Source organism: Podarcis erhardii, assembly GCF_964252035.2.
Source record: "Podarcis erhardii genome assembly, chromosome: 6".
NCBI classification, from domain to species: Eukaryota; Metazoa; Chordata; class Lepidosauria; order Squamata; family Lacertidae; genus Podarcis; species Podarcis erhardii.
In genome coordinates this window covers 32,203,337-32,228,444 of record NC_138510.1, presented here as the reverse complement: position 1 = coordinate 32,228,444, position 25,108 = coordinate 32,203,337, and the positions used below count along the sequence as shown (strand labels likewise).

Below are 25,108 nucleotides of genomic sequence, written 5' to 3'. Positions count from 1 at the left end.
TTATAGTTAAATGATCCTCTAAATTAATTAATAAAGCAGGTATAATAGTTTGCAAAATGAGACATCCCCATGCCTATTAGGGCTGTGGAACCAGAGAGTCTTCAAATGCTGTTGGGAGTCCAGCTCCCCTCAGCTCCAGGCAGAATGGTCAATGAGCAGGAAGGAAGGAAGCTGGAATCCTACAACATCTGGAAGGCTTCAGCTTCCTCATCAATGACCCATAGGTTTGCAATATTTTTTTCTTGTACAAGTATTTTTATTTCTCAGGTAGGAAATAGCAATGTTTTGAACTTTAATCTTGGCTACATTTAGAGATGCAACACTTCCAGAGATTTCGAAGCCATGGAGAATAATTGCTCTAGAATCTCAAAACTAAATCAAACATTGCCAGAAGGAAGCATGGAGCAATTAAAAGAAAGCTAGGCCATGTATGGTCTTTTCATCATGATGGCAGCGCTCTCTAGATTCAGAAATGCATAAGGTATTTGTGTGCTATATATGCCTACAGTTTACTCAGGAATAAGGCACTCTACTGTAGACTATCTGATATAAAAATAACAGTATTATACATCCTTTTCTTAAAAACCATATCACTCATTCAAAGAGGAAAAAATATTGCATGAGAAGTTTTCTCCTTATAGTGTTCCCCAAAATTTTCAATGTTCCCACTGGAAAGTTATTTTAAAGTTCTTGAAAAAATATTTCCGTGTTTCCTCCAGGCCTTCACATCATTAACTATGAGTTGGTAGAATTACTACTGAGAAAGTAAAACTGAATACCTTATAAAAAATATCCCATGGCAATGCCAGGAGGGTTTTTTCTTTTTCTTCTTCTTTTTGCCTTCCCCTTTATTACATGATAGGCTTTGCCTTTTAAATCACATTGGTGAAACTGACCAAATCGAGCATATTTTCAGAAAGCATAATTTGATTGGATTTGACTTTCTGAAATAAATACTGCTTGATTAGCTAATTGTTAGCTTGTTTCTCTGGGCAGCTGATGGTATATCATTGACCTTCCAATGCTCTGACTGCTCCTTACTATAATTAGTTCTCAGCATTAGGCGGCACACTTTTATAGGCTGGAAGGATGATTTAAAAACCTCCACTGTGAGTACATCTTAGGAGCAGCAAGCTGACTTTTTCTCAGGTACGGAATGATGGGAGTGTCTAAGAGAGTGGCTAACACCTCTCTACAGCAACCCATGAAGTCATAGCAACTGCTGTCCATTCTGTATAAGTAGTCAGAATGCAATTTTTTCCCATCAAGGATGAACACTTGCAAAGAATCAATCCACAGTGCAATAACTGGACACCATCATTAGATTATTGCTGGTAACAAGAAATCACTGGCCAGTTGGTCAAACCTAGCATTTATACCTCATTTTGCTAAGGTCTGCCTACCTACTCTCCAATGGTTGAGGAGTTGCCTGCTAATCTCACACAGCTATGCTAAGGATTTCAGCCGAACCTAACAACCTACAGGGCTGCGGTGAAAATAAAATGGAGAGGGGATGCCACCTTGAGCTCCTTGAAGGTAAGGCAGGTGGGATATAAATTCAATAAACAAAAACAAAAACACATGGATGAATACATATTAGCTGTTGAAGTTACCTCAGTGTGAGATATTTAAATTTAGCTTAAGATGAAATTTAGCTTAAGATGGCTAGCTGTACTTGCACGTGAGAAAAGATCATGGGAAACATCATCTGTTCACTCTTCTGCTCAGTCATTCTTCCAAATATATTAAATACAGAGGTGCCTTGCAAGACGAAATTAATCCGTTCCGTGAGGCTCTTCGTATAGCGGTTTTTTCGTCTTGCGAAGCAAGTCCATTGACAGGTTAGCGGATTAGCACTATTAGCGGTTAAGCGGCTTTTAGCGGATCCGCTGATAAGCGGCTTATCAGCGGATCAGCTGATAAGCGGCTTAGGGCTTAGGAAAAGGGGGGGAAAACCCCGCAGGAACTCGCAAGACATTTTCGTCTTGCGAAGCAAGTCCATAGGGAAATTCGTTTTGCGAAGCGCCTCCAAAACGGAAAACCCTTTCGTCTAGCGGGTTTTCCATCTTGCGAGGCATTCATCTTGCGGGGCACCACTGTAGTAAAATTTTAGATGGACCACATGGCTAAGGCAATCTGAATTCTGAAGCACTGGCTTCCTGACACTGACACAACATGAGAGTCATGTGATAAAGGAATCTGTGCCAAAGACTACTTACTCCCATGACCTTCCCACGTTGTTCAACATCTTCCCACATAGAATGAACTATATAGCGACACATGTATTTTCCTGTTCGTCCTTCCTGCTTCATTCGTACTAAACACATCCTAGAGGATAGCAAGGGAAACACATTAGATTCTGGAAATCTTGACTTAAAAGAGTACGAGAAGTACAAAGGGGAGACAAAGAAGGAGATGCAGCTGGTGCATGGTCCAGGAATATAGAGCAGCAGTGTGTCTGATAACAACATAAGCACCATCCTGTAGACTGTAAGCTTCGTGGGACCATGGACATGCCTCTTTTTACTATAAAACTTTGGTCAAATGTTCCCTGTATTAATAACAACAACAACAAAAGAGGATCCAAAAGTGGCAGAGACCAAGCACCATAAGCTCTCACTGATGGAACAAGAACCAAATGTTTTTTTCAAGTAACACTTAGCCCAACGCTTTAAAAGATGCTGTATATTTGGATGTTTAGTGCTGTCACAGAGCAGTGTTGCAGCACCCTGAATGAGGTCATGGAATCTGGAGAGTTTATTTTTTAAAAAACAGTACCTCGTTTACAACAACTGCCACTTGAGGTTAAATGACACACGTTCTTAGATTTTCTAACTACATCAACACAGCTGCAAAACTTTTTATTGTTTCACCATAAGGTCATGTTTTGTAATATATTCAATTATTCAACAACCAAACCATATTTTGAGTACAGGGAAGTTTTGCTTTAGAGATGTATTAATATCTGGGATTTTAAAAAAGACTATCCATGTTATTTTCAAAAGATAATTACTTTAGAAATATGAACAGGACAAGTTTATTCTATGCTATGGGCGCATATCTGTGGAACATATAACAGGCCCTCAAGAGAGGATATTTATTTATTTATTGAACTTATATGCCGCCCTATACCCAGAGGTCTCAGGGTGGTTTACAGACCTACAGGCAGGTATCAACAGGAAAAGCAACCTTTCAGGTGGCACTTCCTCTCCTTACCTGCTGCAATCCTAATAATTATCATGCTTCAGCTGATGCTATTTGCATTTTTTTAAACCTGCTAATTAAATGCAAAGATCCATTTAATGACTAGCTTGGTCCTCAGATATCTTTGGTTTCCAACACCTCAGCCTGGAGCAAGTTGGTGTACAAGCTGTAGGATGTGTGTCCAAAATGCACGGCTTGTACTTGCCCACTGAAGACGGCTTCTGAGTACTATCCATCTCTTGGGATAGCCATCCTCAGTTTTGTTTTGGGGGTTTTATTTTAGTCAGCATTAAGCAGCTAGAGCTGTCTAATAAAACATCACAGTTTCCCACTCTCCTGTTCAGCATTTTAGAAAGAGGTACATAAAGGAGGCTTGCACAATAAAATTGATGAGCACAGGGCTGCCTCAACCTGGCATCTTCAGCCTTAGGGCAAAGTGCAATCTGAGTTGTGAATGCAGACAACACATAATAGCTTGAATGATTAAAGTATCATTGAGATGTAAGTGGCTGCAAGGGTACCAGAAATATTTGGAATACATTCAACACTTACTTTTAAAATACAAGTACAGCAATTAGCATGGCTGCTTTCGGCTGCTGTGATGGCCATCTACAGAGCTAGTTACTAGCAATTCTGTGAGTCTAACAGCAGCAATGAAGAATGAACATTCAGAGGATAAGATCATTACTTTTATTATTATTTATTGCACTTATTTGTCAATTTTATTTACAAAATGTAACCCAAAGCAACTTGCAAAATTGGTTTCTGGCCACAAGATTCAGTTTCAACTTAAATTTGGTGCAGGGTCCAAGGCACAGTCCACTTCAGAAAAAGCAAGGCTCCCCTTGCCCCTGCTCCAGGGGAGATAAATAAAGCCTGTCACAGTGCAGGCAACTCGCTCCGGGACTTTTTGTGTTGCACTCAAAATGAAATATCTGTAACTTTTATTTGGGGGGTGTGTGTGTGGAATTTAAGGAAATGGTATATCCTTATTAGGGAGTGAATTCTGACAAATTTCAGAAGGATACAAGCTGTGGTTTTCCAGCAAGGGTAGCCGCTGCAGTTGGGCGGAGGGGAGAGATAAAAAAGGAATCACATAAAGTTAGTATGAGTTATTATTTTTTTAGTCTATTGTGATTTTTACTTTCTCTATGTTTTAAATTATGGCTGTAAATTTTTAGTGATAATTTCATTGTTTTATCATTTTTGTAAACTGCTTTGATTTTCCTCCCTACAGGTGGTATATAAATTGCATGAAACAAACAAACAAATAGGTACTGGGAGTGGGGTGGGGAAACAATCTTTTATTTTCGCAGCACTCACACTTCTGAACTCCCTGCCTATTGACACCAGGCAGGTACCGTTGCTGTATTCTTTTCAGCGCCTTATTAACACATTTTTGTTCAGGCAAGTCTTTCCAGACATGCATGTGATGAATGCATATGATTTAAGCTGTTTCATCTTAACTGTTGATTTTAATTATACAGTGGAACCTCGGTTTTCGAACATAATCTGTTCTGGAAGACCGTTCGAGTTCCGAAACATTCAAAAACTGAGGATCAATGGGCGATCTGCAAATTCCATTGAAAAAATGGAGAAATGTGCCTCGTAAGCTGTTCAACTTCCAAGGCATGTTTGAAAATGGAAGCAATTAATTCTTGGTTTTTGTCATTTGGCCTTCGGCTTCCGAGATGCTCGAAAACCGAGGTTCCACTGTATTTGAATTCTTTAAATACTTTGTCTTTTATTAAAATGTTAATGCTTGTTTCTTGTAAACCGCTTAGAGAGTCTATTTCCAATCAAGTGAAATATAAGTTTGTTAAATAAATAAAAATAATTAAATAAACAAGATAGATATATGCTCCAGCGCTTTTGCTCATATACGGCAAAGGTTATTTTTCTTCAACATTCCTCCTCAAGAACACAGATTGGAGAGTCAAAGTAAAACAATTCCATTTGATTACAAGCTTGACCTGTCAATCACGAGAGCATTCCGCTTAGCTTTCCATCCTGGTGTCTACTCTCCCTTACCTCACAGCCTACCTAGTATTTCCCTTTCAAGGTAAGCTTAAATACATTAGTTTTGCTGTTAGCAGAAAAATTTCTGCAACATTTTTAGACATCTTAATCACTGAGGCACCACGGGACCTCACTTTACTTCAGGTACCTGGTCAGATCCCCAGTTCACCTTGGGACATAACCAAAATCCCCTCAAAGCACCCTATATTAGCTCAGGATTCACATGTCTGCGTCACACCTTTATTTCCCCAACCCAGTGATTGATGTGCTCTAATAAGGGGCTTTCTTAAATGCACTCATGAGATGCATACACACTTTAATCTTTCAGGTGTCTCATTTTCTGAATGCCTGTTGTAAGCTAACACCACACACCACTGGAATAAAGTTCATAATATCAGTTGGAACCCTGAAGTAATTGAGAAAGCTTGGAAAAGGAGAGATGAAAAAAAGTACACATGCTATCTGGGTCATGTGGTTACACTTTGTTCGGTGACACCTTTTGAGCGTCTATATTGGTAGACTCAAATCTAGTGCTATTAACTTTCAGAGAGGCAAGCAATTGGAAAAATAATTTCCTTCCTTCTGCATCATTGCTATATCACTTTGACCTTTTCAAACACGTAACTTTAGATGAAAACTATATTTTGCCTAATTATTTTTCTTGGCCAGTTATTTAACAAATGAAGGAAAAACTCACTTTCTGAGGTGTTAAATATTCTACATGCAACCAACCTGGCATTCACTTAATCTGTAGGTACATTTTAGAGGTGCAAATGTAAATGTCAATGGTATAATTTGTTAAAGGCTTCTGACAACCAGAAAGTAAAATCACCACAGGTTCTCACAATTCAAACCACTTTTACGTAAATGTGAGATTTTCCTATAACAGCTAAATAAGAGACCTTTCCATTCAAGGTGAATGAAACCTTTATATATTTATTTATTTTAAAGTTATTCCTAGCCATATCCTTCCCCCTACTAGACTTTAGAAATAACTACAAATATTAGGCTTCTTTGACCTTTGTTTTTTTAAAAAAACTGCCCACAAGTCCAATATTTTTGTCACTTGCAGTGACAGACTTCTGTAGTTGGTATAGATGTTGCAGAATTCAGAAAATACAGCTTTTGAGGGGCAGAAAATATAGCTTTAAAGTTTTGCTTACCAGACGTGAAGCTGTGCTACTAAAAACCATGAGTTCAACGTGTCAGGCATCTGAAATTCTTAAAAAATATATATAATTATTTTAAAAATCCATTACTTTAATCTTTTTTTTAAAGTAAATGAATTTACACAAATGAATTTTTTAATGTTTGATGCTTTATTATGTTTTTATATGTATTGGAAGCCACCCAGAGTGGCAGGGGAAACCAAGCCAGATGGGCAGGGTATAAATAATAACAACATAAAATACAATAATAAATATTCTAACAAAATCAAATCTCTTCCTATGCAAAGTTTAAAAATGAATGATAATTTGCTATGCAGTTAATACCACAAGGAAGATAAATTGCCCACCAACAAAACCTCCATCCTATCTGGATTGAGCTTCAGCTTATTGCTCCTTATCAGGTTTTAGACTGACCTATGACACTGTTTCACTGTTGGTGGGCAGTTCATAGAACAGGAGATGTCCAAACTGTTCTGGATGGGGCTGGATACAGTGGGGGTTCACGGGGCACCCACAGCATGCAGCAGCTTCAAGTGGTTAAGCCTGATACACCAGCTGCAGCCATGGGCGTAGCCACAGGGGTGCAGCTGTACCCCATTAAGTAAATAAACAGAAAGCTTAACTAGCTGCCTGATTGTATTGCAGGTATTTTGATTTTGCCCCCCCCCCCCAGCATAAAGCCTGCCTCCCCCTTAAAATAAATCCTGGCTATGCCCATGGCTACAGCCTGTCTTTAAAACAAACAAACAAAAAATGGGCAGCAGCTATCCACACCCTGGTAACTTCTCATCTATATTATTGCAATGTGCTGTAGTGCTTTTTAAGACTTTTTGGAAACTTTTGTTACTGGACAATTGAAGAACTAGGCTACTAACTAGGATCACTTCTTAAATAACTGTAGTGGCTGCAGTATATTTCCAGGAACAGTTCAAGGGCATTTAATGGCTTAGGACTCAAGACACTTGACCACACAAGCCTGCCCAAATTTTACATTATATGAAGGCCCTTCTCTAAGTTCCTATCTCCTGAAATTAGGTGATTACCAGGCAGAGGCAGTTTTATCACCCATTATGTGGAATGCCCTCTTGAAGGACTTTTGCCTGGTACCCAGTCTCATGTCTTTTCCAGCATATTTGCCCAGGCTTTTCAGCATGTTACCAAAGCTGTTTTAAACCAATGGTTCTGCTAGACTTAATACTCTCCTGTGCTTCTATTGCTTCATGTGCATTTTAAGTTTAATTTTGTTTGCTATTTTATTGTCGGAGTCTACTTTGGTTTTTCTTAAACTGGAGAATCGTAGAATCACAGAATTGTGGAGCTGAGAGGAACCTCAAGGTTCATCTAGTCCAAACCCCTGCAATGCAGGAGTCATAGCTAAATGCAGGAATCACAGCTAAGCATATAAACATTTTAAATAAACAACAAATGCTGTATTTTGAGTGAGCAAGGTGTTAACATAAGAATGCAGTACCAAGATCATGAACTGTCAGCATGAATATACTTGCCTTAAAATGTGTCCTATGACTTCTCACCTCTGCAGAGGAGGAAGACAACCCCCACTGTATCCCTATGGCTCTGGGAGATTTTCTCAGCTGTGACTAGTGGTGGTTCTGTCAAAGAATGCTCCCTTTTCAGCCTCAGAGGATTGGTCCATATAGCTCAAAATCATCTGCATGCAGACTGACAGCAGATCTTCAGGGTTTCAGACAGGAAACAGGCCTACCTGAAGATGGCAAGGACTAAAACTGGGATGCATATACAGTGGTGCCCTGCAAGACGAATGCCTCGCAAGACGGAAAACCCGCTAGACGAAAGGGTTTTCCGTTTTGGAGGTGCTTCGCAAAACGAATTTCCTATGGGCTTGCTTCGCAAGACGAAAATGTCTTGCAAGTTCCTGTGGGTTTTTTTCCTTTCCCTCCCCTTTTTCTAAGCCGCTAAGCCGCTTATCAGCTGATCCACTAAGCCGCTTATCAGCTGATCCGCTAAGCCGCTAATGGGCTTGCTTCGCAAGACGAAAAAACCGCAAGACGAAGAGACTCGCGGAACAGATTCTTTTCGTCTTGCGAGGCACTACTGTACTCTAACACTGAACTATGGCCCCCTCCCTTCAAGCTGTAGCTGACCTCTGGAATGGAGAAATGATTATCACTCTCAAAATTATCACTCTCAAATATCCACTCTTATGAGTGAGAACCAGATTGGCTCTCTAGTTTCTGGGAGCTTTGATTAATTAAAAAACTACAGGGATGAGAGTGGCAGCAAGCAAGGCTTATGATGAACCCAACTGGTGTAGTCCACTTGTGTGTTTGATCCTTGCTCTTCATGGCTTAAGATGGGGTGGAGAAGCTGGCCTAGTAGATTTCCTAAACAGCCTACATCAAGGATACTTAAAGGATCAATTCCTTCTACCAATCTTGCCAATCTACCCAAATCACTGGGAGAGGTCTTCCTACATCTCCCCCCATTTGAGCATGATTAGTGGGAACATGTGGGGAAACTCTGTTACAGCAACTGTTCTAGAACTCCGTATCTTCAGAGATTCATATGACACCTTCTCTGGTGACATCTCACCACCTTCTGAAATTTTTTATTCATTAGGCAAGCCTTTTGTCTGCAACTTGGTTAATTTTACATGTTTACTTCTTTAGTTTTTGTGGTTTTATTGATTCTATTATAAACTAGAAAGGTGAGGAAAAATGGATTGATGATTTCTGGTTGTCCACTCAATTGCTCATTATACACTGATCTATTAGTTGAAAACCACTCTCTTGTTTAACAGCCAAGTCATTAATTATTATTGCAGGGCCATATTAATGATAGCTCTCTTCCGAACATGGGCTTCACATTCCATTCTGTGCTTGAATAATTAAAGGATCATAGGATGGTTGAAAAACAAGTTGAGCATACAGGAGTGGCAACAGGGCAGGAAACTCAGTGCCTAGGTTACCTGCAGTGACAGTGAAGACTAGTGTTTTCATATTGGTAAGATTTGGTTTTTTTAAAAGAGTAGGTTGGATATGAATGACCTCTTTCTTTTCCTTTTAAATATGCAATATGTTGGCTGTATAGCGGGCTTTGTTTCATAAGAACTGTTCCTTATAACCGGCAGAAATAAGTGTAGGCATACACACTTATAAGGAAATAAGCAAAATTTGAGCATTAAACCCACGCTGCAGGCTGTCCTGCTTCCTCCATAACCTAAGGGTGGGGATGTAATAGAAGTGAATAAGAGATGAGAGATGGAAAACTTACTGTTAAAGAATTCCTCATAGTCTGTTTTCTCCACACAGCATGTGTACATTCGCAGGGCTGCTATTTTGATTTTCTGGAGAGGAAAAACAATTGCTTTTAGTACTCACAACATGCATAATGTGAGTGTTTTCATTAATCACACCAAATACACTTCTTCTGCTATCAAAACTATACATTTGTTTAGGGAGTGTAATAAAATAGTCTGGCTACCTTAAAACATTTGCATAAATAATTGTGGAGATGGCCTTCAGTCTTCTGAGATACTTATATTATTGTGCTATGTTTGTTGCTATTTAACTGTGAAGCACTCTCCCATACTGAAAACAAACCAAAATACTAAATTAACTTTTGGGTTATCATATCGATGACTCCAAATGCTCAAACTGTCTAGTCAGCAGTGCACCATTTTTATCAATATCTGTCAAGGTTTTTTGCATGCATTTCAGCTCTTCACACATTTAGGCCATCTAAATTCCTGTTAAAGACAATCATGGGCAATACTGTTTTCTAATGTGTTTGCTGTTTCATTCCATTATATGGAGATCTGATGAGTAAGTTCATAAATGAAAAAATATTTGCATACTGTACTCACTTCTAAGACTAGCCCTTCCAAGGTCTCGTTTCATGTATACCATTTATACATTGACACATTAGTCAATATTCCAGCCAATATTTTTTTCTACTCCGCCAATAAGATTTGACACAGTTCCATGTTCTTAAGTCAAGAAACACATTCTGTTTACTGGATTTTCCTGCCACAGAATGATATTTTGTTGGGCTGGCAATATTCTTAAACTTATACTGGCTAGTAGCCACCATCTCTTTTCAGTCCTGGAAATTATGACTAACCAATTTATTATTTACACTAACAATTTCTTGGGCAGTAAAAATTATAGCAATTGATTAATTAGTTCTTCAGGTCCTCTAATCCTAACCCTTCCCCTTTCTAAGAACTCCAACTTGTCTAGACCAGGATTTTTTGTGTGTTTTTTAAAACAAACAACAGTGTAGAAGACTGCAAGCCAATTTCCAGACAGGTTTCTGGTGAGCCTCTGCAAAGTTAAAATAAAGACAAAGAAAGAGCAGGACGCTCAATACTACTCCATCTCAGATCTGGGAAAAAGCAAGAGCAGCAAGAGAAAAAGACCCTCAAAGGGCCCATAAAGGAAATTATAATGAAAACAAAGATCATCTGGAAAATAAGCTGAATGAGCCCACAATGACAACATATCAGAGAATATATGGCACATGTGAAGGAGCAAATGCTCTGTGCAGTTTTGAGTACTAGGCTCAATGAATGCACGTATACAAAAGATGGACTGAGGATCTTCACCCTATGCAAATCACCCCACAAGATTCAGCCCCATTCTATTCCCTATTATACTTGTTGCAGTGCAAGCACAAGATGTGCAAGAGAAGCAGATGAGAAAACCTCTGACTCAGTTGCTGAAATACAAAACTCACTTCTTCACTACAGCAAAAGTGTGCTCTGGCATTAGCTCAGGCTCCACCCACTCCAGATTTTTTTAAGCCCCTTGTGTTGGCATTCCTGTGCTATGTAGACCTCTTTTTTTTTTTTTTTTTGGAGAACCAGAGCCAAAGGATTCAAAAGCACAAGGAGTCCCTTTGTGCTGCTGCTAGAAGCCCAGAGCCTAATGCTATATTCCAGAATCTAGATTGGGCTCTTTAGTTCCAATTTGATTGGCCAAGTATTTATTTAAACCGCATCTCACAAGGTCGCAGAAGCACCCAGAAATCCAGGTGCTATTTAGTGAACTAGTTGACATTCTTTTTTTTTTCCTGTGTTGTTGGCAGTAAAAGTGGAAGCACACATGCTTAGTATGAAACAAGAACCCAAATGTAATCCCTGCCATCGCCAGCTAAAAGTGTCAGGTTGTGTGTAATGTGAAAGACCCTGGCCAACATCCCTAGAGAGCCAATATAAGTCAGATGAGGCAATGCAAGACTATATGGGCCAAAAATGTCTGATCTGGTATAAGGCAGCTTCCTATAGGGCAAGCATAGGGAACACCTGGCCCATGGGGCAAACCAGGCCTGCCAGGGGTCCTCATTTGGTATGTAAATCCATTTCTCCTCAGCTACACGCATGTGACATCAAGGTAAAGCTGTGGGTACAAAGAACAAAAAGGAGTGTCGGAGTGCACTCCTGATCATTCTTCTGCAAATGGGACTTGTATTTAGCACATTTTAAATTTGGTTCCAAATTCAATAATTGCTGGGATTGGCTCCATTAAGGAAAAAAATCTTCCTTTCCATATGAACCCTGAATTTAAGCTGCACTTGCAAAGGAAGGAAAAAAAGAATCCATGTGTACTAAATCACCAGACACAACAATGGAATCAAGGTAGCTGATAGGCAGGCAGAATAACTCAAGTTATATCTAAAACATATTGCTAACCATATTGCTATGTGAATTATCTATATGAAGCCACAGGGAGAAGTCATTTTTCTCTTCTGCAAGCTTATTCTGAGGAGACTGTGGAGCTCCTAAACCATTTGGGGAGAATGAGGGAGAAGCTTAATCCAGATATGACACAGGTACTGTGGGTGGGACAGTAGACACCTTTGTATAGAGCTTTTCAGCCTGTCCTTGACACTGTTGCACTAAACCTAAAGGATCAGTTGGCAGTTAGTCGGTATTTCCGGAATTATTGCTGTCTGGGAAAGTTCTGGTGGTGATGGTAGCTTAGGCTGGTACTCCAACTGCAACCCTATGTAAAGAGAGCTCAGATCTCGCCTCAGTCATTCATGCATTTGTCACATCCAGATGGACTACTGTAATGTTCTACATGGGGCTGCCTTTGAAGATGGGTGGGAAACCTCAGCTGGAACAAAGTGTAACCAACCGGTTACAGGTGGGTATAGTCAGAACATACTACACTGATATTGTATCAGTTGCACTGGTTGCCAGTTCATTTCCAGGCCCAATCCAAGGTTCTGGTTCTTACATTTTAAGTCCTGAATGATCTTGAAAAGAATGCCTATACTCATTACCTGAACCGTGATCTGTGTCACAGTAACAGCAAGCAGGCTAGTAGTACAGTGGTACCTCATTTTAAGATCAGCCCTGTTTACGAACTGTTTGGTATAAGAACTCCGCAAAACCGGAAGTAGTGTTCTGGTTAGTGGATTTTACCTCGGTCTAAGAACAGAAGCCAAATGGTAGAAGGGGACCGGCAGCGGGAGACCTCATTAGGGAAAGCATGCCTCAGTTTAAAAATGGCTTTGGTTTAAGAACGTACTTCTGGAACGGATTAAGTTCATAAACCGAGGTACCACTGTATAGGCCCTTCTTGCTCCACTACTAAGTTCAGTAGTAGAGTTATGGAACTGGAAAAATTAATCCCAAATGGAACTGTAATAACTGACAAGTAACTTCAGTGCGCTTTCTTTCGAATAACCTCTCAAAGTATTGTTGCACTCTGACACCATACTAACATTCCAACTATCTTCTACCATGTTTTCCCTCAAGTACAGTAATTAGAACAGCAAACATCTAGATTTTACTTCCATCTGCCTTTGTAAAATTTCTGATAGTTGGTGCAGGCGTAGAAGCTAAGCTTTTAGTTCTCATAAGATTCTTAGTTCTTTCAAGAAGACCAGCTCAAATAAGTATCTAGCACTTATTTTTAAGAACCTTCCTTTAAAGAAATAGTATTTAATTTTACAGATTGAACAACTCCATATTACAGGAATGTTTATGGTATTTTGACTACATGAAAAATTATAAGTATGACAGTTATAGAAATGCTTAATTTAGTGAAAACTCCCATTTTCACATCCCAATTCGATAGGCAGTTTGACAGTATAGCACATCCAATTCCAACTTGGCAGCATGGGCCGGAGGGTGAATTGTGGTACTGAAGAGAAGCACTATAACATAAACCGTGCTTTTGATTGATATAACACTAGACGTAGGTAGGTACAACTTTCTAGTTCTCTTTAAAAACATAGTTGAAATCCCAGGAAATTGGTATCTGGAGGGCTCAGAAAGGAGGCAGATTTTTTTTAACCAGTGAGGATAGTTAGTGGATGAAATGAATCCAAGAGAGGTGATGGAATAATCATTTCCAGACCTCAGACTAAGTGACCATAGGCTTGCTTGTGAACACTATTGTTGGTGCTTACTATGGAATGCAATGTTTGTGAGAGTCAAGGAATCCCATGTATGCTAGCCAAACCATCTGCTCAGTCAGTTTTTATAGATTCAGCTATATCCAGGTCTATAAAACATAAAATCACGATGCAATCCAAGCCAGCCAGATCAAAATTTCACAGGGCCCAGGATGGAGCTTCATACTAGCCCATGATGGTATATGGGGTCATTACTAGACATGGGCCCTCTGAGAACTTTCCGTGTTAGTAAGGTGCCAGGCCAGCAGCAGAAGTGGTCCAATAATGCCAGCGGCATTATCCTTATCTTCAAGTAATAACATCTTAAAAGATCAACAGGCTTATCAAATCAGTGATTGTAGAGATGGGTTGGCAGACAGTTATTTTGTTGTGTAACATCAGTATACAGTGGTACCTTGGGTTAAGTACTTAATTCGTTCCGGAGGTCCGTTCTTAACCTGAAACTGTTCTTAACCTGAAGCACCACTTTAGGTAATGTGGCCTCCTGCTGCCGCCGCAGCACAATTTCTGTTCTCATCCTGAAACAGAGTTCTTAACCTGAAGCACTATTTCTGGGTTAGCGGAGTCTGTAACCTGAAGCGTATGTAACCTGAAGCGTATGTAACCTGAGGTACCACTCTATGCTCTTGAGATGTTTTCATCTAATCTAATTTTGATTAATTGTTGTATCTGGATAAAATTTTACTGCAGTGCTTTTTATATTATATTTATTGTGTTATTTCACTGTACACTACCTTGTCATGGCAACTACCCTGAAAGGAGGTCTATAAATCTTTTAATAAAATAAAATACGCACACAGGAGAAGACTAAAAGGAACTGAAATTAAAAATAAAGCTTCAAAACAAAAGCAGCTGGTGCATTTGCTGCTGGAAGAGGAGCATTCCAGAGGCTGGGGGGTGAAGATCAATCTATCTCCTGGACAAAGCTCAAGAGATACCATCACCACCACACCCGGAACTGCCCCCTTTCCCAGCCTCTTTAACAAATTTAGCAAGTCACAAATAACACAGGGTACACCCCCACCCCATCCTTTCAATGTATTTTCAGACAGGTCATTCAAGGTGAGATATGAGCTCTGTTGTTGCTTTAGACATATTTTATGTTTATAATGTATTTTTACTTCATTTGGCCTTTTTTCACCGAAAGACTTTTAGTGCCTTTGAGCCCATGGGGGGGTCAGACATATTGATAATAAGAAAAAAAACTGCTGTAAGACACTCTGGGATTAAGTGGAATATCAATAAATAAATCAGATGGTAGTTCCACCAGAAAATGTGACACAAATGTCCAGCCAGTCCACTATAAATGGCTGAAATCCACACATACACAAGCTTTTAGCCATTCAGATACAAATATGAAGTAGCATTGCAATCCTACAGATGTGTACCTGAGAGTCAGTCCCTACTGTACTCAGGGGGACTTCCTTCTAAGCAGACATACGTAGGATTGCACCGTAAAAGACATTCAGACATGTGCTTGTAAGCAGAAGTTTGAACTACTTTATTCTGGTAGTCCTTCCTGATTTAGAGCCACTGAAAACAAGATGAATGTTTTACCCATTTGTTATATTTTAGTGGTCCTGTGAAACCCATTGCTTCTATTATCTTCGTGAAAGCACCTACTTTCTCTTCAGATGGCTGAGGGGAATCTTTGGCTGTAAAAACCTATAATAAAAGCAAAGAAATGTGTTAACAGGAGTCACATCTTAATCACCAAAGCACTGTCTGCAAATTAAAGCTACATTAAGCCAAAAGGGATGCTTCACATGTTGGAGGAAAGGTATTGTCCAGGCCAGGCCAATCTGGAGTAGGAGGTGAAGGCTGCCATGCCTATCTGCCATATGCATGGTCCTATTTGACCAGGCCACACAAATGTGAAATCCGGTGTCTGTGTAGCCTTGGCGGTGTAAGTGACTGTGCAATGTGGGCTCGTCTGTGTTAGACTTTATGCTTCTATATCACATTTACATGTTATACACGTTTGTGGACCTCCAGTAGTCCTGAAGATGGGATAAGTGTATCCCACGAGGTGGGAAAACATGATCTTTCCACATTGTTGGGAAGAAATCAAAGCCATTACATGACAATAAAAACAATGTTTCTGATTACCTTTGTCACTTCAATAATATTCTTAAGCCGTAAAAAAACAACCATTGTTCCTAACATGGGAACACATAAAAACCACAGAGCATGGTCTGCAGCAGTAACTCTGTGTTCCAACTGGGGGCTGGACTAGTTGAAGAGAGTTAGGAATGAAGGCCACATGGTTGCCTATGAGAAATAAGATGTCCAACCCTATGAGATAATATATTATTGGCAACACATTTGGCCTTCCTGTTCTAATTAACCAGTTAATTTATGCTTACATGAACTTGAAGAAGCCAATGTGAGGCTGGCACTTTAAAGAAATAGAGAAATCCATGACCAAAATCACTATATGCAACATGAAAAACAAGATTCGACAAATTCATGGATATACCTATAGCTATAAGTCAGGATGAGAGGTTGCTGATCGCTGTCTAAATCTACTTTCACAACCCTGAAATGAACAATCGGAGATGGAAGATCTTACAAAATAGCTTATTCCTGTACAGTTAAGTTTTATCTTAACAACTTTTACTGTTAAATGCTTATTTGTCCCTTTAAAACTAGCATTATATTGCCTACTAATAGCAGCATACAAGAACTTCATTAAAAATCCTAACGTGTGTGTAAAAGGAACTGGGCTCTGAAATGTAGTTCACATAGTACATTGTATATGCTCTTCCTTCTAGAAGACTGTTAAGAACTTTGCAGTTGTTAATTTTATATGCCTTAAACTATCACAAGTTAAAATGAGAATACCTTAGGTTCAATTCAGACCTGAAAAAAGGTGAAGCAAATTGTTTGCCACTAAGCACATGTGATAATGCATTCTGGAATAGACTCCTCTTTTAAGAATATTCAGTTCACTACATTTTCAAATTGTCTACCCAAACTCTTGAGCTCTCTTTTCATCAGTCTAAATACCATAATAGACTTCAAGTCTTTCGAGGTTAGTAGTTTCATGGGCGCCGCTTCAGAAGAAAAGCATGAAAGAATATGGTATAAAGATATTAAGCAGTTCAAATGTATCTACTCTGAGATACATTTTATCTGTTTTCATGTCTTGTACAGTGGTGCCCCGCAAGACGAACGCCTCGCAAGACGGAAAACCCACTAGACAAAAGGGTTTTCCGTTTTGGAGGCGCTTCGCAAAACGAATTTCCCTATGGGCTTCCTTCGCAAGACAAAAGCCCATAGGGAAATCTCCGGGACAGCGGGGAAGCGCAGCGCGTCTTCCCCACTGTCCTCCGACCTCCTCCGAAGGCTGGCGGTGGGGCGGAGAGACCTCCTCCCGCCGCCAGCCTTCGGAAGGCTGCTCCGAAGGCTGGCGGCGGGAGGAGGTCTCTCCGCCCCACCGGCAGCCTTCGGAAGGCTGCTCCGATGGCTGGCGGTGGGGCGGAGAGACCTTCTCCCCGCGCCAGCCTTCGGATGGCTGTCCTGAAGACTTGCGGTGGGAGGAGGGTTTTCCTTCCCACCGCCAACTTTCAGAATGCTGTTCTGAATGTTGGCGTGGGGAGGAAAAACCCTCCTCCCACCGCAAGCCCCGGGAACAGAGGAGAAGCGCTGCACGCCTTCCCCTCTGTTCCCGTACCTGTCCTGAAGGCTTGCGGTGGGGAGAAAAGCCCTTCTCCGCACCGCCAGCCTGGCAAGTGGTCTCCATAGGAACGCATTAATTGATTTTCAATGCATTCCTATGGGAAACCGTGCTTCGCAAGACGAAAAACTCGCAAGAAGAAAAAACTTGCGGAACGAATTAATTTCGTCTTGCGAGGCACCACTGTAATAAAAACAAGAAAAACACAGCATGGTGACTTTTTTTGTAAGCAGCAAAGATTCCCTTTGGCATGTAAGCATAGCACACAAGACCATTTATTTGTTTTCTAAGAGGATATGGCAGTATGTGAAGCCGTGTGATGGTCCGAAATACAAGTGTTTCTGATGAATAGTCAATGTGATCTGCAATTCCAGGGTAAGGAAAGCAGACATTGTCCATATCTACCCTCTAGAAATGGTACACCTAAACAATTATTTATTTTATTTAACAAAATGCTTATATTATTTGATTGTAATAAAATCTCAAAACGGCTCACAAAAAAATTAATATATTAAATTAAAATGATTGATAGAAGTTAAAAACATATATATAAATAATAAAAAGTAATTAAAATGAACAATAAACTAAAGTATCCTGATAATACCTTGTCATATAAGTTAGTGGACATACTGACTAAAGTGTCTTCAACAGCTAGCTCTGCTACTGTCATTGCAGGAGATGGTGGATTGATGCTGGCAGCTGCCTGGAGCAACTGAGCCACTTACAAAGTGTACATATGAAGTGCCCTGTCCCTGCCCATACTGCTCCCTTTTTCTGTGAAGATACTCCATGGGTGCATCTCTCTGAGCCAAGTAGTCTTCGACAGGCATCAAGGACACTGGATGGATGGCCCTCACACTAGAGGGTTTCCTAATGAAGATCCAATAACAACAACAAAACTATGAAAATAAATCACAGCAGTAGGCTCTACAATTAGGCATACACCTCATTTCTTAATTCCCCATGTTGGTTTCTTACTGTAGATATGAGCCTCTTCAGACAATTATTGTAGTGCCCCCCAAGTTGAACAAATCATAAGTCAGGGGGCAGAACCTATGACTCACAGGCCAGATGTGGCCCTCAGGGCCTCTCTATTAGGACTTTGACTCTCCTTGAGAGACACCTCTCCTTGGCTCTTTACCCTTACCAGCCCCACTTTGTCCCCTCCTGCACCCCACAGTTTACCTATTAAGTGGCTGACAATATGCCCACCCTTATGTTTACAATATGGATGGGGGAATAGATTAACTGAAGGCAGTGGATCTGGGATGATTAATGATGTGAGACAATATGAAAAGAACAAAATGCTTGTGTGGGGATGGGTGTGTGAGAGAATAACTAGGGCATGTGATTGTGAAGGGGGTGTGTGTGTGTGTGAGAGAGAGAGAGAGAGAGAGAGAGAAAGAAAGAGAGAGAGAGTGAGTAAGTAATGCATGCCTGTGTATAGGTGTGTGAGAAAATAAATGAACTGAATGGCTGTAGCCTCACCTACTTTTGACACCAGCCCCCAGAAAGTTAGCTACAAGGGAATGCAGTCCTTGGCTTGAAAAACATCACCCATCCCTGTCACCAAGATAGAAAACACTTTTCATGTTTTCATAAAGAGTAAGAAGTTAAGAGAAAACCCAGTCTGACATTTTCTTTACATTCTGGAAAGAGGAAAGGTGAGGAGGTGGGGCTAGAGAAATATATGGGCCTGTTCCAGCTGTGAAGCTTGCCAACTTGGCTTTTTAAAAAAGTATTCAACCAGATGAACAAGTGAAATACAGTGTGCATTTAGCTGTGAAACTGCTTCAATATTTAACAGCTTATGTATCTGAATTACTATGCAGGGCCCTTAGCATGTGACATAACCTAACTCACAATTAATGTCTCAAAGGCAGCTGAGTGAAAACGGACATACTCAGGACCAAAATTTTGTAACTGCATCTCAAGCACTTCCTAAACTACTTTCCAGATTAGGTTTAGTCAGATGATTTTTTAATTTTTTTTAAAAAGTACTGGCTATGATTATTCCAGGTTGTTGAGAAACCACTCACCCAGTATGGAGAGGAGGAAGAATCAACTATTCGCTTCAGGCAACTTGACAACAGCAAGTTGTGCCCATTGTTAAAGAGTGTTTGGGGTTTGTTGTTTCAAGCCCAAGTGCCGCAAATTATTAGCACAGGTACATGTGGGCTGACAAGCTAGAAACCATTTTTGTGTCTTTAAAAAATATATATATATATATTTTTTTGCAAAGCCGGCTTACGTCGGTAACTGCAATTTAGCACTCCCTTGTCAGTGTTTCCCCTCCTCTACACCAGTGCTCACAACTTTTTGGTCATTCAGTCTCCTTCCCCCTTTTGCTTTATTCTCCCAATCTGTTAACCCTCCTCACAGAATATGGCATAGAAAGCATACGGACTTTCACACACCAAAGGAATTTGGGATATATGTGGGCCATGCCATATGGCTGGCTTCAACAGACTACAAGCCAAGTCATTTCTACTGCACACCTCCAAATCTAGAAAAAGGAGCAGTAGAACCCTAGTGACAAGATTCTTAGCCTTATATCTCCCCACAAACGGGCAAGAGGATTATACCTAGTGTACATTATGAATTTACCAAGGTGCAAAAATAGCTCATGCCATGGTGTGTGTGATAGCAAATCTACAGGATTTTTTTTTTAAATTGCTTAAAATATCAGCCTGGTAGCCATGAGATCAGCAGATAAGAATTTTTAAGCTTTTCAATATATTTCCCCCCCGTAACTTAAAAGAATGGTTTTAGTTGTTTTTTAAAAAAATGTTTTATCATTGCTACGCCTGCCACCCTGGGCCCCTTTGGTAAGAGGGCATATATAATTAAATTAAATCACAAACACCATCAGGCACAATAAAGATACGTTGACATAAGAATTGCTTTGGATAGCTATTAGCTGAATCAGACAAGATGCTATGCAAGATGCAACTAAAAACAGTTCTCAGAGATCATTTGCCCACTCTGATTTTGAATGCATAAAAAATTGTAGTATAAAAAGCAATCTCATTTTTCTTCCTTGTGGATCTTAGTAGTCAGAATAACTTAGTACCCTATTTGTGCCATCTCACCCCTTAGCATTCTGGTTTATAGCCATTTAAGATCTTCCATGAATTTGTCTGAATCATTGAAAGTATTCTGCCAGTTTCAGCAGGTGTCACTTCCTCAGATTACTCTGGGATTTAATGCTTCTCCTGCATAATAAGACAACAAAGACTGTGCATTTAAAGTTTTGCTTGAAACCTGTTAACTCAAAAAATCCCAACCCCCAATAGAACCACAGTCCTAGTTCAATAGGGGCAGACAGCATTTCTGAAATACAAGACTTCACTTTGGTCTGACCTTGTTTGTGTGATGAAGTGTTCTGTTTGGCTGCTTTACTATACCAATGGTTTGTATTAATCCACAGCAAACTTGGGTTAGTTGTGACTGGCCATTCTTGCGTCTCTGATAAAACAACAAAGAGAAATAACCAAGCATAAAAAATAGTAGTATAGAAGGGCAACACTGGATCATACAATTAGGCACACAAATTACACATTAGTGTTTCCCTATGGAAGAATTTCAGATCATAGACTTGCAGAGTTATCAGGTTTATTATACACATGAGCACAGATGAAGAAAAGTGGCAAATACAGAAGGAAAGAGTTACATTGCCTTGGCCTTCTAAACTTACCAGCTTCATACACCAGAAAAGATGAAAAGGTCATGAAGACACCACATACCCTGGACCTAAGAAATATTGCAACTATCAGGAATCTCTTAAAAACATAAGAAGAGCCTGATGGATCAGGCCAAAGGCCCATCTTTTCCAACATCCTGTTTTTACAGTGGCCAACCAGATACCCATAGGAAATCTGCAAGCAGAATCTTCACACAACAGCACTCTCCCTTCTTGTGATTCCCAGCAACTGGGAACAATTACAGTAAAAGTTATCTCAATGAAACTGAAAAGTCTGCATTCCTCATTACAGTGGTGCCTTGCAAGACGAAAAGAATCTGTTCCGCGAGTCTCTTCGTCTAGCGGTTTTTTCGTCTTGCGAAGCAAGCCCATTGACGGCTTAGCGGATTAGCGCTATTAGCGGTTTAGCAGCTTTTAGTGGCTTTTAGGATAAGCGGATAAGCGGCTTAGCAAAAGGGGGGAGGAAAAAAAACCTGCAGGAACTTGCAAGACATTTTCGTCTTGCAAAGCAAGCCCATAGGAAATTCGTTTTGCGAAGCACCTCCAAAACGGAAAACTCTTTCGTCTAGCGAGTTTTCCGTCTTGCGAGGCATTCGTCTTGCGGGTCACCACTGTATCTTTTGAACCAAAATCCCTTTTGTATATGCTTGGATGTGGTATAGAGCCTATGGTATTTATTATTTACTTCCTATTTCATCAACATTCAAATAGCAAATACCCATGTCAGACCATTTAAAATATTGATAACTGTCCCATATCCTTGAGGCACTCATAGGCTAAAGCAAATGATGAGCAGCCACACAGCTTTCCTTTAGACTGTCTTTCTGACACAAGGCTTTAGTCTGATACCATTTCCAGTTAGTGCACCCATAAAACCACTGAGGAGAGCTGTAAGCCTAAAGAATTACACTCAATATTTCATCTGTTTTGCAAGGAGTAATGTTCCATATTGTATATATCACGCTGGGCCCCGAGAAAGGGTAAATACTAGCAATGGCAAGTCACACCTGGCTCAAACTATTCAGTTCCCTGAAATAAAAGAGTAAATACAAGCCATGGAAAGTTAATATTGGAATGTTAGAGAGTAGACTTGCTGGATCAGCTCTCAGACCTATCTAGCCCAGCATTCTGTTCCCACAGTGGCCAACCAAATACCTGTGGGAAGCTCACAAGCAGGACATGAGGGGATGAACACTCTCACACTCATGTTCTCCAGAAGTTTTATTCAGAGGCAGCAATATATAGCCATTATGAAATACTAACCATTGAACCACTACAGATTTGCAAAGCATTTCTCTTAGGGCTCTGAAAACAACAACTGAACAGTTATTAATTCCACGATAAGCTCTAGCAAATTTCTCATTCTTGCAATTAAAAAAAAATCATACCTGGAGAGTACCATGGAGCATCCTGCCCCATTGTTGCTGAGCTAATGTTGTTTGTATCAATCCACTGCATAATGCAATCCATTGTGGTACTCCAGCTCGATGAGTCTATAAAATAATAGCCACTAATCAGCAATGATTATTTTGACCAGCATTATCAAACACCCACCTTCCTATAACCCCATGTTTGAATAATACTGTAAAAACACAAGTGCTGCTCATCTGAAGATTCTGTATCTCCTCAGCACGATTCAGTATGAACAATTATAGTTCAAAGTAACATATTGCTAGAAGTTCAAATATGTAATGGGCATGCAGAAGTAACTGCTCAGGCAAACTGATACATTCTCTACTAAGAACTATGAAGTCTTAACTAAAATCACAAAGATATGAAGAAAAACAACTAAAGGTTCCCAGTGTAAAAGGACCCACAATCATTCTACATGACTGATACAAGCAAAAGTCAGGAAATTATAACTGGCTCCATGTGTCTAAATTACTTCCTGCCTCAAGACATTGTGTGTCTTACCACACCTTGCTCACTGCTATTCTTACATAATGATTATATCCTAGATTATATAATCAGGGTAACATGGCTTAATTTCTAAAAGATCCTGCCTGGCCAAAGAAGATTGGATAAATCAACCCACATGTCCCTTCCAGTTCCAGTCCTTTTGCTGACTACATAGCCCATAAGAAGAATGTTATAACAGACAATGAGGCTTAAAGGGCTGCTGCTAGTAAGCAAGCAGAAAAGCCAAAAAGAGGTTTAGCTTCCTATTCTTTAGGTTTAAGCCAGGAGTGGGGAGCCTTGGCCATTAATATGACTCTCCCCAGACTCACACCTCACCAGCCCTGTTTCATACCCCAAATGTCTTTGCTTGGCTGGAATATGTGTTTGAACTCTGATAATGCTTCTTGCTTCCCTGAATGGAGGGGTGGGTGGGTGTTTACAAATATAAACTCTCTATGTGTTGCTCTCCCCACATTTGCCTCTGGCCCTTTCCACCACTGGCACACAGCTCTCAGAAGGTGGCCCAGAAGGATATACAGCTCTCCAGCTGACACGTATGCCCCATTTCTGATTTAAGCCATACAGACACAGAGAACCAGGCATGAAATGGTGCAGTGAAAACAGAGCTGAAAAATGTGGCGCTTAAGTCAAGACCATCTCTGCAAAGAGCTTTGACTCAGAGCCCACCTCCATTGCCATTACAAATATTTAAAAAATAGCACTACTGTACTACTAATTATGACAGAGCATGAGCCAGACTATTAAATTTAAGAGCTGAAGATCCTGGTTATACAATCAGAGTTTCTGCCTCAGCTGCTGAAGTTACTTTACAAGCATTGTAATGTTTAGTGTTGGACTAGGACCTCGGAGACCAGGCTTCAAATTCCCCACTGAGCCATGAAGCTCACTGGGTGATCTTGGGTCAGTCACCATCTCTCAACCTAACCTACCTCACAGGGTTGTTGTGGGGATTAACTATGGGGGGGGGACTATGTATGCCACCTTGAGCTCTCTGGAGAAAAAGGTGGGACATAAATGGAACTAATAATTTTATGCCTAATTCTGGGAAGGCCGGTGATGCTTTGGCCTTTCTACGACGGGTCCCAACAGGAGCAGCTACGGCGCTTTCGTCCTTCCCACAGCAACGTCTGTCACCTCGCCGAAGCCTCCAAGGGCAAAGCCTTCCATGGGCAGCAGGAACCCCCGCTCCCGATTTCCTCAGCCTTCCCATCGCCAACCGGGTCGCAGCTTGCGGGGCTGCCCACCGACAGCCCCCTGCGGACCCTTCTCTCCCCCCCCCCCGCAACACACGCCCACCCCGCGCCCTTGCCTGGCTCAAGCCCATGGCCCCGGAGAGGCTGCCCGAAGCCGGCCTCCCCAGCCCTCTCCCTCGGGCCCTGCAGGCCGAGAGAGCGGTGCCGGCACGCCGAGCTCGCGAAGGCAGCCGCCAACCTCACTCACCACAACCCTCACCAGCGCCGCCATAATCCTTCAAGGACGAGCTTCCGCTTCCGCCAAACTTCAAAGTGCTTCCGCTCCTTCATCCGATGCCGGCGCCGCCACCTAGTCCCCCCGGGATGCTCTCGCGGAGCCTGTCTGGCCGGGGGCGGCGGGGCATGCGCCTGAAGAAGCTACTTCGTAGCCTCGATGGTAGTTTTGCGCCAGGGGCGTAATAACGGAGCTGTATTTGCGGGAGCTGCCATAGGGGCGACCTGTGCCTGTGGGGCAGCTCGTATTTATTATGGGGAAGCCAGGAGACTTTCCGTAGGGGGTGAGGGGGGGGGCTGGCTATTGGGAAACGCCGTGAAGGTTTCTTTTAATTTTATCCTCAAAATCTGTTCCCCGTAAAGCCTCGGAAACTTGATGTATGGTGAGGAAGGTGCTTTCTAGCAGTGCTGGATTTACGTATAAGCTAAACAAGCTATAGTTTAGGGCCCCACTCTTTTGGCCCCCCCCAAAAAAAAAGTTATAAAGGAAAAAAACAACTGGATGTACATTTCCAAAATATAAGATAAAAAACAAATGAAA

The 25,108-nt window shown here is 40.9% G+C and overlaps 1 protein-coding gene across 5 annotated transcripts in view; it reads right to left on the bottom strand.

The window, feature by feature from the left end:
- UQCC1 (ubiquinol-cytochrome c reductase complex assembly factor 1) overlaps positions 1–24,701 on the bottom strand; it is a 40,623-nt gene extending 15,922 nt beyond the window's left edge. The window contains exons 1-7 of one of the 5 annotated variants that reach the window (XM_081864802.1): positions 24,542–24,701; positions 22,570–22,674; positions 20,842–20,946; positions 15,357–15,464; positions 9,645–9,717; positions 6,387–6,444; positions 2,220–2,328 (exon numbers count right to left, since the gene is read on the bottom strand). In XM_081864802.1, coding sequence (XP_081720928.1) covers positions 2,220–2,328; positions 6,387–6,444; positions 9,645–9,717; positions 15,357–15,464; positions 20,842–20,946; positions 22,570–22,674; positions 24,542–24,565 — 582 coding nt within the window. In that variant the 5' untranslated portion in view covers positions 24,566–24,701. Of the gene's footprint in view, positions 1–2,219; positions 2,329–6,386; positions 6,445–9,644; positions 9,718–15,356; positions 15,465–18,203; positions 18,349–20,570; positions 20,612–20,841; positions 20,947–21,175; positions 21,232–22,569; positions 22,675–24,235; positions 24,284–24,541 lie in introns of those variants that run through there. The other 4 variants (XM_081864803.1, XM_081864801.1, XM_081864805.1 and 1 more) reach the window with 4 other exon arrangements.
- Positions 24,702–25,108: the final 407 nt, after the last annotated feature.